At 43.7% G+C, this 16,971-nt stretch overlaps 1 protein-coding gene across 2 annotated transcripts in view; it reads left to right on the forward strand.

The window, feature by feature from the left end:
• LOC136014797 (calpain-8-like) overlaps positions 1-13,613 on the forward strand; it is a 30,444-nt gene extending 16,831 nt beyond the window's left edge. For both annotated transcript variants that reach the window (XM_065679795.1, XM_065679796.1), the window contains exons 9-21: positions 49-209; positions 892-1,067; positions 3,242-3,253; positions 4,868-5,079; positions 5,719-5,755; positions 6,438-6,503; positions 7,419-7,476; positions 8,042-8,106; positions 9,318-9,386; positions 10,698-10,776; positions 11,685-11,801; positions 12,409-12,467; positions 13,359-13,613. In XM_065679795.1, the coding sequence (XP_065535867.1) occupies positions 49-209; positions 892-1,067; positions 3,242-3,253; positions 4,868-5,079; positions 5,719-5,755; positions 6,438-6,503; positions 7,419-7,476; positions 8,042-8,106; positions 9,318-9,386; positions 10,698-10,776; positions 11,685-11,801; positions 12,409-12,467; positions 13,359-13,382 (1,135 nt within the window). In that variant the 3' untranslated portion in view covers positions 13,383-13,613. The remainder of the gene's footprint in view (positions 1-48; positions 210-891; positions 1,068-3,241; positions 3,254-4,867; positions 5,080-5,718; positions 5,756-6,437; positions 6,504-7,418; positions 7,477-8,041; positions 8,107-9,317; positions 9,387-10,697; positions 10,777-11,684; positions 11,802-12,408; positions 12,468-13,358) is intronic.
• The last annotated feature ends 3,358 nt before the right edge of the window (positions 13,614-16,971 follow it).

Here is a 16,971-nt window from a genome sequence, read left to right on the forward strand (position 1 = left end):
CTTGACTGTTGAGGCTGATGGACTAACCGTGGTCTTTCTGTGTACCAGGATGGCATTTTCAGATTTTCAAAGGCAGTTCACCCGGCTTGAGATCTGCAACTTGACTCCTGATACTCTGACAAGCAACGAGGTCAATAGATGGGACCTGACCCTGTTTAATGGACAGTGGAGACGGGGTTCGACTGCTGGGGGCTGCCAGAACTACCAAGGTGGAGACCCAGCTAAGTGGTGAAAATACCAACCAAAACACTAAAAAAATTACATGCTTGTGAACTGGAAGGGGCTTTGATGGGAAGGGCTTGGAGGTACAACTTTTTCTGTGTGGTTTAGACTGTAAGCAAAAGCTTGGCAGTTTAAATGAAGATCTAATTCACACTTATTTCCTCATTGGGGATTACCAACCCTCTAAGCAGTTAATTCATGGCTGTGTTCTTTTCTTTTTTCTCTGTCTGTTTTCCTGCTTACGTGGCTTTTGCTACTGACTGGAGCAATCCCCCGAAGGGTTGGGCAGGCCAGGGAAGTATCACAGTTCAGTGGCAGTGTTGTTTTCCACTCGTTTTCAGGTTAGATCTCTGGAGGAGAGGCTGTCTGGCTTTTGATTCTCTTGCAATAATAACAGCCTTGGCCAAGGATGTTTCCTGGAGATAAATGACTGTCTGGAATTAATGATATCAACTCCTCCCTGTTGGTTATTAGTCCCCAGAAAATACCTTGGTGCTTTGATTTGTCACGGCTCAAACTGATATTCCCCATATAACATAATGGAAAGGAGTGGGAAAACTCCAAGCAAAAGTCCTTCCAAAGAGATATTCTCTATAATCCTAGTGACAGCTATCTTGGCCACAACGACATCAAAATCTTGTTCTTTATGTCTCACTTGGGTATTCTTAGCAACATACTGGACCAATCCCCAGTTTAAAATCCGGTTGGAAGAACCAGATGATGACCATGAAGGAAGTTTGAATGAGCCATGCTGTACCATACTGGTGGGCTTGATGCAGAAGTACCGCAGGAGACAGAAGAAGATGGGAGAAGCTCTGCTTAGTATTGGTTATTCGCTCTATCAGGTAAAGTTTGTTTCTGCTTGAAGGCTTTAGTCCCTGTTCAGCTATGCAGGAAAAAATTAGCACTGTGCTGCATCTTGACACTCAGCACTACAATAAAACTGGATTTTGCAAGATGATTCAAATCCTCTCATTTCTTCCTGACCCACATAATATGGGAAGATTCAGATAAATTTAGGCTCAATTTTTGTCCCACTTTAACAGGAGAGCAGTGTAAAAACTAGAGGCAGTAATTTAGCAGCAGTCTCATTGAGAGCCTTCTCTTACAAAATCTGAATGAGGGCAGGCTTAGGGTGCCTGGCAATTCCAGATAAGTGTTTCTGATTACAGCCTATGGTTACTGCTCAATAGTCACATTCTTTTTTCTTCTTATTTTCCCCTCGTATTTAAAAACTGTTTTCATTCACTGTCTCCCATTGTATTGTTCTGGTTCAGTTTTGGGTTTTTTTTTTGCCTTCTTTCTGGCAAAAGAGGGGTTTTTTTGATTCTTCCAGTGTTGCTTCTATCTCTAAAAATATAATGTAGGGAAAATCTACAATATCACCTCTAATTTCTGTGATGTTGAGGGGAGAGAAGAAAACACAAGAATTTCCAACTAGTAGTATCATTCCCAATATCGTATCTGGAGACAAGCAATTAAATGTTGTATAGATTCTTATTGGATGAAGATCATTAACCAGCACAGGTGGGAGCAGATGGGAATGGCTGACTTTTGCTAATATATCTTGTGCAGCATGGTTCAAAACCAAGAAGGGTTTTCCCTAGTGCCTAAGTGTCTGCATACACAAATGGTTCTCACTGAGCACATTTCTGAGTTGCCATCTGTGTGGTACCAACCAGCCTGGCCAATTGGCATCCTGAATTTACACATTTAGGATGTTTGTCTGCTCATATCACTGAGTACAACCCTGGAGAAGTTAGCAGAGCTTTTGTGCTTTACATCTATTTCATCCCATCTGCTGCGCCTCTTGACTTTTTTTCCCTAGTAGGGTAGACTTGGTGACTCTTAACAAGATAAAGACTTTCTTTTGAAAGACATTGCTGCAAAATTATCTCATCTAGACATCCAGCTATGATCCATGTTACTTGGGTCATGCACTGTCGTAGATTTACATCATTGCAGCTGATGCTGTGGCTGAGGAGGCCCAGTTAGGACAGCATGGATGGTGACCTAAAGCAGATCTCTGCAAGGGAAGTTGAAAAGATGAAAAGGTGTTTAAGTCCACCTGGCCTTACTTATGCTGTAAGTCAAACAGCTCAAACTGCCCACTGACAATAACTGTATGTCCATTACCGAGTTCCTGGCCTTCTAGTATGCTAATTTTAAGGAGCAAGACCTGAGGTTTTCAGGAGCCACCTCAGGTGGCACAATGGTGATATTTTCAAAAGACTTTTCGGGACTTGGGACAATTCTCTCTTTTGCTCTCACTGGAGTCTGTGCTTTCAGGACAACTAGTTGGTTTTGGAAAAGCTACCTTGCATTCATAGGTAAATTAACACAGCAGTGTAGTTAGTTTAGGAAGGGCCAAATCATGAAATTTGTTACTTGTTGTACTTGCCTTACAACAATCTACTCACCCTCAGGTTAATTGCTAGTGATGCTGGCCTTCTATTTTCATCATATTGCAGTAACAGGAGACTTTAGATTCTAGGTGCGTAGTGATAAATCCTCAGTTTGCTTTTGGTTAGCAAAGTGGGGCTAACTTGTTGACCTTCCTGACTGAACATTTAAAGGCGTGAGTGCTCCATCCCTGGCAGTGTTCAAGGCCAGGTTGGATGAAGCCTTGGGTGGGATGGTTTAGTGTGAGGTGTCCCTGCCCATGGCAGGGGGGTTGGAACTAGATGATCTTGAGGTCCTTTCCAACCCTAACTATTCTATGATTCTATGATTAGTATCATTGATACCACCATATTGGGAGTAAAGCAACTAAATGTATAGATTCCTCTAGATGAAGATCCTGTTCTTCCTTTGGAACAGCTGTTGCACAAGCTAGATCTACATGTATAACTGATACTGCAATATGTGGTTGTAAATGAAAATGATAAAAAAAGTGTTTGAAGGAGGCTTTATCTGTGCTTTTTGTTTAGTCAGTTTGTTTGGGTTTTTTTTTTTTACCCTAATGACAGATGCAGGTATGTAGCGGCCCTTTAACATTGGTTCTTTCTCTTCCTTTCAGATTCCTCAGGAGGTACGTAATCTCTGCTGAAGATTTCTACAATCCAGATGGACACCTCCTGTTGCACTGGAGAATTTAGCTACCAGGAAGACTTTGTTCTTGGCTCACTGGACCAGTATCTCAAGTTCTAAATAACTATTTCCAAGGCACAAGGCTTTATTTACAGATATCTGAGTTCCAGTCTTAACTTCATTTATACTCTTTGAAATCTGGCTTCCATTGAGCTCGTGTAACAGAAGTCAGAATTCACCTATTTAGTACAGGTGAAGGAAGAACAGAGTCTGCATTTTAAAATTGACAAAACATAGCTAATGTTGTTTAGAATTCCAAACTCTGTGATAGCGAATGAACCCCACTCAACCTTCTCTAATCCTCCCAGATGTCAATACTGAGGTAAAGATACTTTTCATTCCAGAAGAAAGAGACCCCAGGGATGTCTGACAGTAATAATAGCCTTTACTCATTACTGAGGTCCAACAGCCTGTGCTGCCAAATTTCCTTGGCTTTTCAGACATTTTCTTCTCTCTCAGTAAATGAATGTGTATTCATCTAGCAATTAACTGTGTTCTTTTAACAGCCTTGCAGATGCAAAGGGAAAATGAACTTTATATAATGGAAGAGATACGGATCTGGCTCCTTAATCTTTGCAGTCTCACTTAGCTTAAGATTGAGTGAGGAGAGAGGATGGGGCTGTTGAATAAATACCAAATCCAATCTTATCTTCAGAACAAATTGGAAAAATACCCCATATTTTTCTACAGTTTACAGCAGAAAAACAGAATGATTGTAAAATGATTGGTAACATCTTTGTATGCTCTGATCTTAGACAGCCTGAAAACCCTACCCGTATGCAATATTCCCCACCCATTGTCAACATCACAGCACCTTTTGTGGATCACTGAATCACACTCTTTGAAAGACATCCGTGTGGAGAAAAAGTCATGAATAGGAGGCTTATAGCAGAGATGTTATTCTTACACTGCTGTTTCTTCTTACATCAGGGTTTCGTTTTATGAGCTACGCAGTGTTTCACTTGCTCAAGAATATATTGGTATTAATGCAAAGTTAAGCACTATTTTAAGCATACTCCAAAGGAATATCCTTAATATTCCTTATAGAAGTTGGGTAAATCATCTCGTGGCCCCCAAAGTCTCATCCTTGTGACTACTGCTTTGTCCTGTTTACTGTTTTTTCTGTCCGTTAAAGAAATCAGTGATGACAATTCCTGTGTAATGAAGAGGTTTATCCCATGCCATAAACTGCTCAAAAATATCCTGCAATTTAAATCTGTGCACTAGCAGCCTGTGAAAGCAAAAACTGCTCAATACGTAGACAACTTGAGTAGAGTTTGACCAGATATGAGCACATATTATGGTCTTTTTATTTATTTTGTATCACAGATTGTAAAGAGGCATGTGAAAAAATAACCTTTATAGAGAAAGATCTTTACTTCTTCTAATTATCTGCCTGTTTCCTATAACAGAACCTTGGTGGTTATCTTTTATGCCATCACTTGCGAATTTATTATTTTATACTAAGAAATTTAAAGCAGTGAAATTGAAGGAGGGTGTCTGGCTTAGCAGTGAATTGTCAAATGGCTTCTAACAAGCACACATTTCCCAACAGCTGGAAAACCACACAGACATTCATATGAACCGTGCTTTCTTCGCAAGGAACCAACCGGTAGCCCGGTCTGATCCTTACATCAACCTGCGTGAAGTCTCGAGCCGCATGAAGCTGCCCCGGGGCGAGTACCTCATTGTGCCATCCACTTTTGAGCCTTACAAAAACGGAGAGTTCTGCCTGCGAGTGTTTTCTGAGAAGAAGGCTAAAACACAGTGCGTGTCTTCTCTGTAAAGCCTCCTTTTCTGCTGGCAGGGCACATAAAAGAGAAGGTCAGGTGTTGCACCCACATCCTGTGCTCTATCTTTTCTCTTTACCAGCAAAATATGCCCATTTAGAATAGTTAGAATCCTAGAATAGTTAGGGTTGGAAAGGACCTTAAGATCATCTAGTTTCAACCCCCCTGCCATGGGCAGGCACAATTTCTAGGACCTATATTCGCATATAGTCTACCATATGTGTGCACACTCATGGTAGAGAGTCATGGCTCTTAAGATGGCCTCCAACAAGCACTCAAGTGGTAACTAGATCCCTCAGGTCTGTGACGTAGGAGTTCCCACAACTAAAGAGTGCAGGATTTGGGAATATGACGACGAGGAGGTGGTTTTAAAAAGGGTTGCATCAACAGCAGCCACTGAATGAAAAACAAGAACAGCAAGGCTGGATTTCTCATGGAATATATCTTCAAAGAGGTGGGGCAGACAGAGGTGGGGAACTTTGGAAGCAGGAAACCCAGGGGCTTGCGCTGTGCATTCATTAACAGCTTGTATTAAACCAGCTTCTTTTGCTAATTATTTTAAAGGCAAATGATAGAATCATCATTTCCGGTTGTTTTCTTTCCTTTTTTGCCTTAGGATAATAGGTGATGTGGTGTCTGCAAAACCATGCAAGGTAAATGTCTTAACTGGGAGGATCATTTCTTCTTTGTCTTATCAGACTTCTTCATAATGCGGGGGCAAAACAGGGGCAAGGTTTTAACTTCTCCCTGAGCTGGGATGACAGTATGTGTTTGTGCTCAGGAAAAATATTTTTTGGGTTATTTATTTATGTGACATATTTATGGGTATTCTTTACATAGCTCCATGTCTTAGTTTAATGTGCATTTTTCATGTACCTGGGGCCTTGGGGCACAGCAACTGGACCCTTGTAGACTGGGCTGAAACACATTAAATTGTTCTTCCATCTAGCACAGGTAGGAGGAGGCAGCGGGGGCACAGAATGATCCTTTCCATAGAAACAAATAGTCTTCTTGAAATTGCAAAAGCAGACTGCCAAGGAGCTGCTGAACTGCTTTGGCCAGGGGCAGCAGCATTTTCACTGCAGCTATTTCATAAAACTGGCTTGGTAGCAGAAGAAAACTTTTACATCAGTCTCAGAAAGTATTTACTCCCAGATGAAGCCAGCCCCTGGCTGGTTGTGATTTAAGCAGTGTCTCTGTTTTGCCATTGCTGCAGAGCAAGTGCTCATTTTCCTTTGCTGTAAATAGTCCCCTGTAAAGCTGCTTTACGACATTCACAGCTTGCTCTCCAGAACCACCTTGTAAACCACACTCTCGGTCATCTCTTTCCTCTAGCCTCATGTTGATAACAAAGATACAGATGATGAGTTCAAGGCTCTGTTTCAAAAGCTCCTTGGAGAGGTAAGTGGATTAAAGTGAAAGAAAAAGATTGGGACCTCTCTGTTACAATTACGCAAATATTTGACTTACTGATTCCTTTTTCTGTCTGCTCTTCAGAAAATCAAGCAGTTCTCTCTTTTTATTACGTCACAACTTCAGTTCAATTTCTTTTTCAATAGAGCAGTTTTACTACAATGCTCTTCTTATTGGTGCACAATGTGATTTGTTCCCTCGGTAATGCAGGGCATGGGATAACTTTGAAAATAAGGGTGATAGGAGTGAGGACTGTGGAAATACTATCCCAGGGTGAAATAAATTACCTGTGGGGTTACTGTATAACTCTGACAATTGCCTCATTGGCCAATTCCTTCCTTTTTGTTTAGAAGCCCCACGAACCGGGAAACTGTTGGCTGAACTTCCTCTCTATTTATTGTATTTGACAAACAATATCTTACAAAGCCCTGTTGCGCTACCCTGTGGCTGTCATGTCAGATTTCCTCTTAATGAACAGGTGGCCACTGGCACTGGAGAAGGAAAACATCTTGTTAGCTAGAAACACCTTTTTGAGTTTTGAGAGGCAGTTTCAGTAGTGTTTGATTGGTAGTTTCCATAAGCCTGGAAAATCTCAACTGATCTCCTGAACAAGAAAGACAACAGTCACCCAATTCAGTCAAATCTGTTACAAAATTAACGTTTACTGGGACATGGCACCTAAGAAAACACTTATTTTCCATTTGAAAGTGTAGGAAATACAGTTTCTAAGGATCTCCTCCGTGGAATGTATGATGGTAAATGTGAAATATTACAAAAACATAGGTTTACCTGTCTTAGATATAGGAGGAAAATGGTCTCGGGATGTCTGACAGCAAATGAATATAGCTTGTTTCAAAAATTGTTTTGTGCTAACACTTCAAGTATGTTTTCTTTTCTGTCCAGGACTGTGAAATGACTGCGATTAAACTTAAAACTATCCTAAACCAGGTTTTGGCTAAAAGTAAGTAATGTTATGTAGTTCCCATTGAATAGAGCTGAGAAGCACATGCTGAAATAGCAAGGCATAAAGCTGCTCTTTGGTCAGTGAACCTCTGTTCTTGGGTCCATCAGCAGACTGATTGCATCTGTGTTAACAAAACCCAGCTCTATCAGCTAAGGGGAATGAAAAGCCGAGTTTGTGTCTGAGCTCAGTGTCTCCTGCCTTGTTGAACCTCTTATACTGGGGTAAAAAATATCACCTGGTGCTCCCATTCCAAGCCAGCTGATCTCCCCCAGAGGCACTATATTCCCTGTATCTTGGGATGACAACCATGGGAAGATATTATTATGCTGCTGCATGATTTCTGTGGCCAAACAGGGGCTTACCACCCCCAAACCCAATAGCGTCCCATGCCCCTCTGCCAAAAGAGCCATGTTAATCAGCTGAAGGAAAATAGTGGAAGACATGGCAGAGCATTTACTTCGATTATAAGATTTTAAGATGACTGACATTTCCAGGGTTGTCTGCAGGAAAATATTTGTCCGAAAGTATTCCTGACTTGGATTTTTATTTCCTTCTTCTACAGGAAAGGATATTAAAAGTGATGGATTCAACATTAACACTTGCAGAGAGATGATCAGCCTTTTAGATGTATCCTTTGAACATCAGTTCGTCACCTTTAAAGTCTCTGGATCTCATTGCAAAAATTCCTGACAAGATGGGCTAAGTTTATGTTGCCATTGCAAAAGTTCCTGACAAGATGGGCTAAGTTTACGTTGCCATTGTCCAGGCACACGGTTGGAGGCATAAAATTCAGTCAAGCAGCTCTATCAGCTCAGAATGGCAGAAACCTGAACCACGTAATCATGAGCTGCTTCTCTCACCTGCTCTGTATCTCTCATTGATTAAACTTTCCCCTAAAAATAGAAGGGGAAGAAGCAGGGACCTTCTGCCTGGATGCATCTGTGCAGTTTCGGATGAATACACGGTGTGCTTGGCAGGAGGCAGGTTTTAGGCGCAACCTCAACCTCTAAGCCAGGTACTTCTTATAGAGCACAGAGCTCAAAGCAGCAGAGACAGGCTGGAGAGCCTTTTCAAAGGGGGAAGGCTACAAGTACATGCTGTGCCTCCCTCCGTTCTGCATAGCTTGTGGGACACATGAGAGCTAATAAGCTTTGTGTAGCCAAAGGAAAAGGGAGAGGTCAGCACATGTGTCCAGTACTCCCTTGCTGTGCTGGGAAGGTAGCCAGTGTACTGGGAGGGTCAAGAACCGTGCTGCAATTCTGTCGTTGGTCTCGTGGTCATGTTGAGGTCAGCAGGGATTAGCTGTGGATCTTGTGGATCACTGTCTGTTAGAAGTGATGCCTTTGCCCCACACTCCAGCCTCCCAAATCCACGAGGGCAACTCAGCATCATGGCGGCCAGCTCCCTCTTTCTGCACAGTTCCTCATAGGAAGAGATGTTCAAGATCCTAAAGGACATGGGGGAAGACTCTGTAGCCTACTATTGCCTCCCTCTGTTCACTGCCTCTGGTTTCTAACACATTGCTGCGAGGCCAGTCCTCTTTTTCCCTAAGGATTCTAATCTGCTGTTAACTGTGCAAAATGCAAGTGGATCTCATCGTGCTTATATATTTAGCAATCCCATATATCATTCCTTGAGAGTGCAGATAGCCTAGAAATTCTTGGCATGCCTTTAGCTAAGAAATGTAAAGCTGTAGGCATGTCTGTGTGAGATGGAGATGCATTCCAGATGAGAACTAATGGCATTAAGCTGACACTGTGATGCGTGATTTACTTTTGTCAGTTTTGCTAAGGATAGAGGAATCCTGAATTTGTGGACCATGCCTTAACATGGCCCAGACCAATGGGACTGGCACCCTGGGACTTGCAGAGTTCAAGACACTTTGGATGAAGATTCAAAAGTATTTGGTAATAATATTTCTGACTGCCTTCCCTTCCTTCTCAGCTCTGAAGTACAGATCCAGAACTGAGATAGGGTTAAGCCACCACAGGCAGATGTACTTGGAAGCCTTCCTTCTCATGGCTGGAGTTTGTTCTAGGGCTCAGAAACACTCCTGATTTAAAAGGGCATGAGCAGGTCCTCTTTCACCATGGCCCCACTGTACTCCATAATTTGTAATACCTTATGGAAAGCCAGATTAACCCTCTTTCATTGTTGGCAAAGACAGTTCTCTTGGCTGCCTGCTGTATTAAAGTTCATATGAACATATTTCTGCTGTTACAGTATGTTATGTTGCCAGCGGAGCCCCAGCAAACACAAGAAACACAAGTTTTAGGACCTACAAAAACCTGGCTTTGTATTTTTAAGATTTTTAAAGTGCTGAATTAGTTTTCTGGCAGAGGATTTAAAATCCAAGAAGTTCACCCAGAATCAAGCAGTCTAAAGGAAGGTCAAATTTGGACCTGCTTTCTTTGACAACATGCCTTTCAGGCGAGCCTGCTGCTGCCGTTCTTGATTCAGGTCAGCACAGAACATCTGGCCTGGAGGTTTACAAAGAAATGATGGGCTCATGAAGCACCATATGGATTCTGGGGCTGGTATCAGCAGAGCAAGCCCTGAGAACCGATTCTAGTCTGAGCTGTAGGTCTGTGTGGCATCTAATTCTGGGTAATAAACCTGCTGGCAGTAGGAAGCATCTGTCATCATGTCTGAAATATTAAGCAAAATGGACTCTGTCTGTTGCAGTGTTTGCCAAATGATAGGATATTTTCCTCAATGGCCTGTCTGCCACCACGTAACGTGGAGGCAGGCAGGCTGGCTGCCAGCCCTTGGGAATGTGTTTCCCAGTCTGCCTTGCTTGCCAGCAACTACTTGAAACATTCCAGGGGCTCATTAATGTTTCAGAGAGTAGGAGCTTGGGCTGGTAGGGGCAGCCCCTGTCCCAGCCATCAGAATCTGGAGGCACAGCAGAGTGATGGTGTGGACACAACAGAGGTAGGTATGATTGTCCTGGCATTAATCTAGCTACACGAACAGGGAGGATGGCAGGGCACAGGCTGCAGGATGGACTAATAAACCAAGGTTAAAGCCTAGAGGAGCCCTGATTGTTTCATTCTGGCTGCTAACTCCTTGTGAGCCTCATGGTACCATGTCTTCACTGCTGCTGTTATGCAGCTATGAAAGCCAAAGCCTGCCTGACTATGCTCGCACCATTGCATTGCTGTGGAGGCACACATTGAAAAGCTGTCTCCTCATTCCCTCATTCCCCTCTGCTGCAGGAAATCTATAAGAGAGTGGACAGTGACTACTCTGGCACCATAGACTCCCACGAGATGCGAAATGCCCTCAGAGAGGCAGGTGAGTGCACTGCTCAGGGACACCACTGGATCATCAAATATTGGAAGAATGTGAAGGTTTTTAAAGGCTCCGTTTGCTTCCCATCTCCTAGCTCACAGAATTGCCAGTGCCATTCTCCGTTCCTGACAGTCACATAAAGCTACGTCCTTTTGCTTTTATATACATCAAAACCCATCCTCTGTTCTGCATTATGAGCCACTGATATTTTTGTCCATGCTGTGACCACTGCTTATCCATCTGATTATTACTTGTTCCATTTTTGGCCTCATTATTTCCTAATCTAATTGTCGTCTTTCAGAGCTATGTCCAAATCCTCTCTTCCCTTCATTTCCTCCCACCACCTTTCTCTACACTGGAGAAGGTGCAAGCCTGATCAAGGCATGCCTCAACAATATCCTGTCTGATGTTTGCTATTCACTTTTAGAGCAGTGCTTGCCAGCTCAGGGGCATCTACAGGAGCACTGGTTTTTTAATCTGTCTTGTGTTCAGTGGAGTTTATATGAATAATCCAGAGACAGAAATAGCATTAATATGGGCCTGAATAGAGCCCAATGTGTCATGTGAGCAGTAGGCTCTACTGCAATCACTGCTATCCAGCTGCAGCGCCAAGACTCGCTAATTAGGGGTTTATCTGGGGAACATAGGACTGCTTATGCTCTGAAACAATGTGAAATATGCAGCCTGAAAAAATGCTGTGGGAGAACTTTATGCCTCTCTTCACCCAGCACAATGGGCTTTGGAAAGGACCCACAGGTAGGTGACGGAGTTCAACAAAGATTTGAGGAGGAGGAGGAGTCCTGTCCTTCACCCAGGTCTGCCTGCAGCTGCAGCAGCCCATGGATCAGTCACATCAAAGACAGCAGATTAACCTGCTGTGTCAGTGATTCATGTGCTTCCTATGCCTTCAGGTTTCATGCTCAACGATCAGATGCAACACAGCATTGTCATCCGCTATGCCTGCAGCAAGCTGTCCATTGACTTTGATGGCTTCGTGGCCTGCATGATCCGCTTGGAGACCCTGTTCAGTAAGTGCCTCCATTCACCAGCCATGGGGAATTCCTGTAAACTTTTGGGTATCATTAAGTATTTGGTGTCTTTTAACTGTGAATGTAGCAAATTTCATGGCAATCTGAGTGTGCCAGCAAAATTGTGTCTGTCAGAGCAAGCAGAAGAGAAAAGCAAAAGTCTGTCTGAATGACCATGGAGAGTGGAGGCACATGTTTTCATAACCTACTGTGCTCTCCTTTACAGTCGTCTGCACTTCTTGGTCAGTGTTCTGGTCCCCAGGTTGCCCCAGCTCCAATAAATGGTACCATTTGCCATTTATAGTCCTTACTCAGACCTGATTTACAGGTTTGTCCCCAGATCATACCAGATGCTACTGCATCAGATTTTGTAGTTGTCCTGCTGCCAACTCCTAGTTTGGGGCTGTAGATCTATTCCGCACATGAAGTGGCTTAGAAATTACTTGTAAGAGGAAAGAAAAACAGCTGTAGTTTTATCTTACAGAACCAGTCTAGATTTCTAGTAGATCATGGCAAAAAGCCAGATCTCTACATTTTGTCAGTATTTCTCTACATGCCAAATTCTGTAGCTTATATCCTATTTTTTTCTCCATCTTCTGCTTTTCAGAAGTGTTTCATCTTCTGGACAAAAAGAAGAGTGGAGTCATACAACTCTCCCTGGCTGAGGTAAGGCTGGTTGGATTGAAATACCATCTGAGTAAGCTACAGCAATGGACCACACTAAAATACATTTGTTTAAAATCACTATTATAAGTGGTAAACTCAATAGTGATTCAGAGGGAAAGTTTGTTTATGTGAAAAGGTTCTCCAGCTCAGAAGGCTTGTCTGAATCAGTAGAATGAGCATTTACCTTACATGAGCAAAAAAGTGAAGATACATTTAAAACGCCTGAGGTTGCTCGAGAAGATGCTTACACAGTGTGTTTCATGATCTACTTTTAGAGGGAAGTGGCCTGTTCTTCAGAAAACACACAGCAGGGAACTGTTCATTTTTGGCAGAGAATGTACCTGCCAGAATTAGAAGAGACCTTTAAAGGTGTCAGGTCTTCTTTTCCCCACATTGTTTTTAATGCACATTTCTCCAGCTGAAGCTGTAATAAAAGCAATCAGCTTGAGTCTTCCTTTTGCAGAATACTAATATATCTCAGGAAACAGCTGGAAGGGGCCCCGAGAGGTCCATCCAATTAGTCCTCTTAGCTGAAGACTGGCTCAAAGGGAGGAGGATGGTTAGGAAGGCCTGTGACCTTCAGTCACAGTTAGTTTAAACTGAACTGAACTTGTACATGGCATATTCCAACCCTGGAATTTTTCAAAGGCCATGCAGTTTGCCCTGGAGGACTGCTCTTCCCTTGGAAGAGACACCACTTGCAATGTCTGGGGCTGATCCTGGTGATACATTTCCCCTAAGTTCCACAGCAGATGGATCCTACACGTATTACAGATTACAACTCAGCTCCAGCCTTTCCCAGCTTGTTCTCCCAGAGCTGTGGCAGGGTGTGCCAGTGGCATCTTGTGGACCTCCCTGATGGTCTGACTCCTTGTTCTGTTTCTCCTTCAGTGGCTGTGCTGCACACTGGTTTGAACCACGTCAATGGTCAATGAATTCAACAGAGACCTCTGAGGCTCTTCTGACCACGGAACCACTCATTCGGCTTCTCCTTGTTACGAAAAACAGAAACTTGGTTTTATTACTGGCAAGTTATTTTAAACCCCCTAGAAATGAAGTAATCTCCTATCAGTTATAAAATAAATGCATTCTTGAGTGAAAAGAGATAAACAAATAAAACAAACCCGAGCCCAACCTGCTTTACTTTTCCTGCCCAAGCAGTATTTGTGTGTCATGCTGAAATGTCACAAAATTTGACTTACCATAGGTAGGCCCAGGTGGCTTTGGTTTGACTTCCAACTGTGCTTCGAAGTTCAGCAGTGTTCAGAATCCTGGATCTCCACTGCCTGAAACATCCAGCGTATGTTTCACAGAGAGAAACTCATGCTCAGAGCATGGGTAAAATCTGTATAGCTGCTCTGGCTACCTCCCTTCCCAGCCAACTGTGCACTTTGGCAATGCCAAGTGCCCACAGAAGCTGGAGGTGAGGGACTCACAGGCAAGCAATGAATTGCTGAGAGCACAGGGAAATCGGGCATAGGCACAGCCTCGAGGATGGATGGGGAATCAGGCAAACATGATGGAACTCCTCTGCATGTCTTGGCTCAGTCTTCCAGGGAGAGGAGAGAGGATGGAAGGCCATAGGCAAGTTGCTGCTGTTATTTCAGCTGAGATCTTCTCCTGAGAATGCTTGTCTGTATGTGGATTTCAGCACCCAAAGATAGGTTTGGGAGTTTTAGGAGGTGAGGGACTGGAGCTCAGAAGCTCATGAATGAAAGTGTGAGGGGAGAAACATAAAATGAGTGTGGGGGGTGGGGGTGTGTGTGTCTTGGAGCTTAAGGCTGTGAGGGGCATGCTAATATGGACCATGATTTAAAGAAACTGAAGCTAATAGTCACTGGCTAACAGTGCTTTGCCTTCCTAAGATCATGGAAGACCTTTGACCCTTAAAAAAATCTCTCTGCATTTAATTTCACAGTATTGCAGAGTAACAGCATAGCAATGCAAGCAAGATAACCCAGCAGTCCTTTAGCAATCAGAAAGTAGTTCTGTAACTTGCAGTAATGATCTCGCAAGACAACATGGGTTTGACATTTCTTCTGGGAGCGGAAGGAGTGCAGGCAAAGATCCGTGTCCCCAAGGCAGATGTGGAGCCCATGCTTCATCCTTCCTCTCTTTAGTGCTGTGTTTGAGAGGCGCCTTTCTCTATGGCTGCTTGTTCCTCAGCTCCTTCTTTAAGCAGCAACAAAGCTTTTTGGTTCCCATCTCTGAATACAGAAAGCCTCATGACAAACCCCAAGCCTCTGCTTGACATCTCCCAGCATTTCTTCTTGGTGCTGGCTACAGCTCTGTGACTAAAACGGGTGTATGACCTGATTTGGTCTCTGATGGACGGTATTTGCTACTCTCATTTGGAGGTCTACTAGTGATGGAGAAATAAATACTTAGTTCAGGTTGCAGTATAAAGACAGCCAGTGGGAGAATCATAGGCTTTCCCCTGCTGTCCCTGTGCATGTATGTCATGACATGCATGCAGCTGTCTTATGTTGCCACCAGTTTCTCATGGTGATATTTGCCTGCTGACCAAGAACAGACATCTACATACCTGCACCTGCCTGGAAGACAGAGCTACATGGGGCAAGAGGAAGTTTCCAAACCTTGGTTATTTTTTAGTGAGTGCTCTTCCTGTTCACTAAGACGAACATGTCCTTCCCTTCACTGTATCTTGAGTATGCAACATGCCTCCCTGCTAACCATGCAGCAGGGTGAGCTGACTGCTTGCAGCTTCAGATTTGCTTTCTGCTCACATGCGCTATTCATGAGTTCATTCCAATTATGATCACAGAGAGGCCTTTCTTCACAGGACTGGGAAGGCTCAGATGTAAGCAGAAATCCATTGCACGCTCCCTTTATATCAAGCAAGGTGCCCCACCACAATAATTCCCATAGTTATTGCAGTGACTTTCACCCTCCTATACAGGATGGGCAGAGTGCTTCACTCCATCTTCCTTTATCTTTGGGAAGCAGGCAACTCCAGAGAAGCCACCTCCTCTTTCATTTGTTGTTTGAACACAGCACTTGGCTATCAGGTCTCAGAGAACAACTGCTCAAAAATAAGCCTTTCCATGGGACTGAATGCACTTCTCACATGATGCATCTGCAAAAGATGATTGAGATCCACCTTATTTTCCTTCCTTGTGCTGCAAGCTGAGCAAATATCTACGCATCTCAGTTCTCCCAGTTAGTCCTGATGGGGCTAAAATGCCTTTTGGTTAAAATGCCTGTAGCAGCTCCTGTGGAAGCAGTGGGGCATGATAGGCTGAGCCAGGGCTTGGCATTTGGACTCTCTGCATACTTACACCCTGCATATTGCCCATGCTTCATTTTTGGAGCAGTGAAAAACCACAGCTCCTGTTAGATTTGAGTACCTCAGTTATGGGGAATTATAATGCAGGCAAGTCACAAAGGTTCATGAATTTATGATGTGTTCCCTGTCACTATGAAATCTGTGCTGCATGGCATTCTCAGCACTTTATTTAGGAAAGTGGGGCAAAAGAGATCCCCATGGAAACTCTGCAATGGCTCTTCAGATCTTCCCTTTCTCTCTCCAATTTCCCATAGAAATGTCTTCATTTGTACTGCAGCCTCGTGAACTGAGAACTTGAACTCTGTCCATTGCTCCTGTAAGATGTAATTCACATTAGACCATGTTGAGAGTTTCAGATTCCTTGTACACTAATTGTCTTGTGGTTGCCTATAGAAGAACTTTCTGTGGGTATAAACCCTTCCACATCAGCATCTGACACCAGTTTTGCACTAGAGTAAATGTCTGCATGAGGGGCATGACAACCATGGGTCCTGAAGGAGCTGGCGAATGAAGTTGCTACGCCACTGGCCATCATATTCGAAAAATCATGGCAGTCAGGTGAAGTTCCCGATGACTGGAAAAAGGGAAATATAACCCCCATTTTGAAGAAGGGGAAATTGGAAGACCCGGGGAATTACAGACCAGTCAGTCTCACCTCTGTGCCTGGTAAAATCTTGGAGCAGAATCCTGGAAGGCATGCTAAGGGACATGAAAAACAACAAGGTGCTTGGTGACAGCCAGCATGGCTTCACTAAGGGGAAATCCTGCCTGACCAATTTGGTGGCCTTCTGTGATGGGGCTACAGAACTGATGGACAGGGGTAGAGCAGTTGATGTCATCTACCTGGACCTGTGCAAAGCGTTCGACACTGTCCCACACGACATCCTCATCTCTAAATTGGAGAGATATCAATTTGCTGGATGGACCACTCAGTGGATAAAGAACTGGCTGGATGGCCGCACGCAAAGAGTTGTGGTCAATGGCTCAATGTCCAGCTGGAGACTCGTAACGAGTGGTGTCCCTCAGGGATCGGTGTTGGGACTGGTCTTGTTCAACATCTTCGTTGCTGACATGGACAGTGGGATTGAGTGCGCCCTCAGCAAGTTTGCCGATGACACCAAGCTGTGTGGTCCGGTTGATATGCTGGAGGGAAGGGATGCCATCCAGAGGGACCTTGACACGCTTGTGAGGTGGGCT

The sequence above is a fragment of the Lathamus discolor genome, chromosome 5 (assembly GCF_037157495.1).
Source record: "Lathamus discolor isolate bLatDis1 chromosome 5, bLatDis1.hap1, whole genome shotgun sequence".
Lineage (NCBI taxonomy): Eukaryota > Metazoa > Chordata > Aves > Psittaciformes > Psittacidae > Lathamus > Lathamus discolor.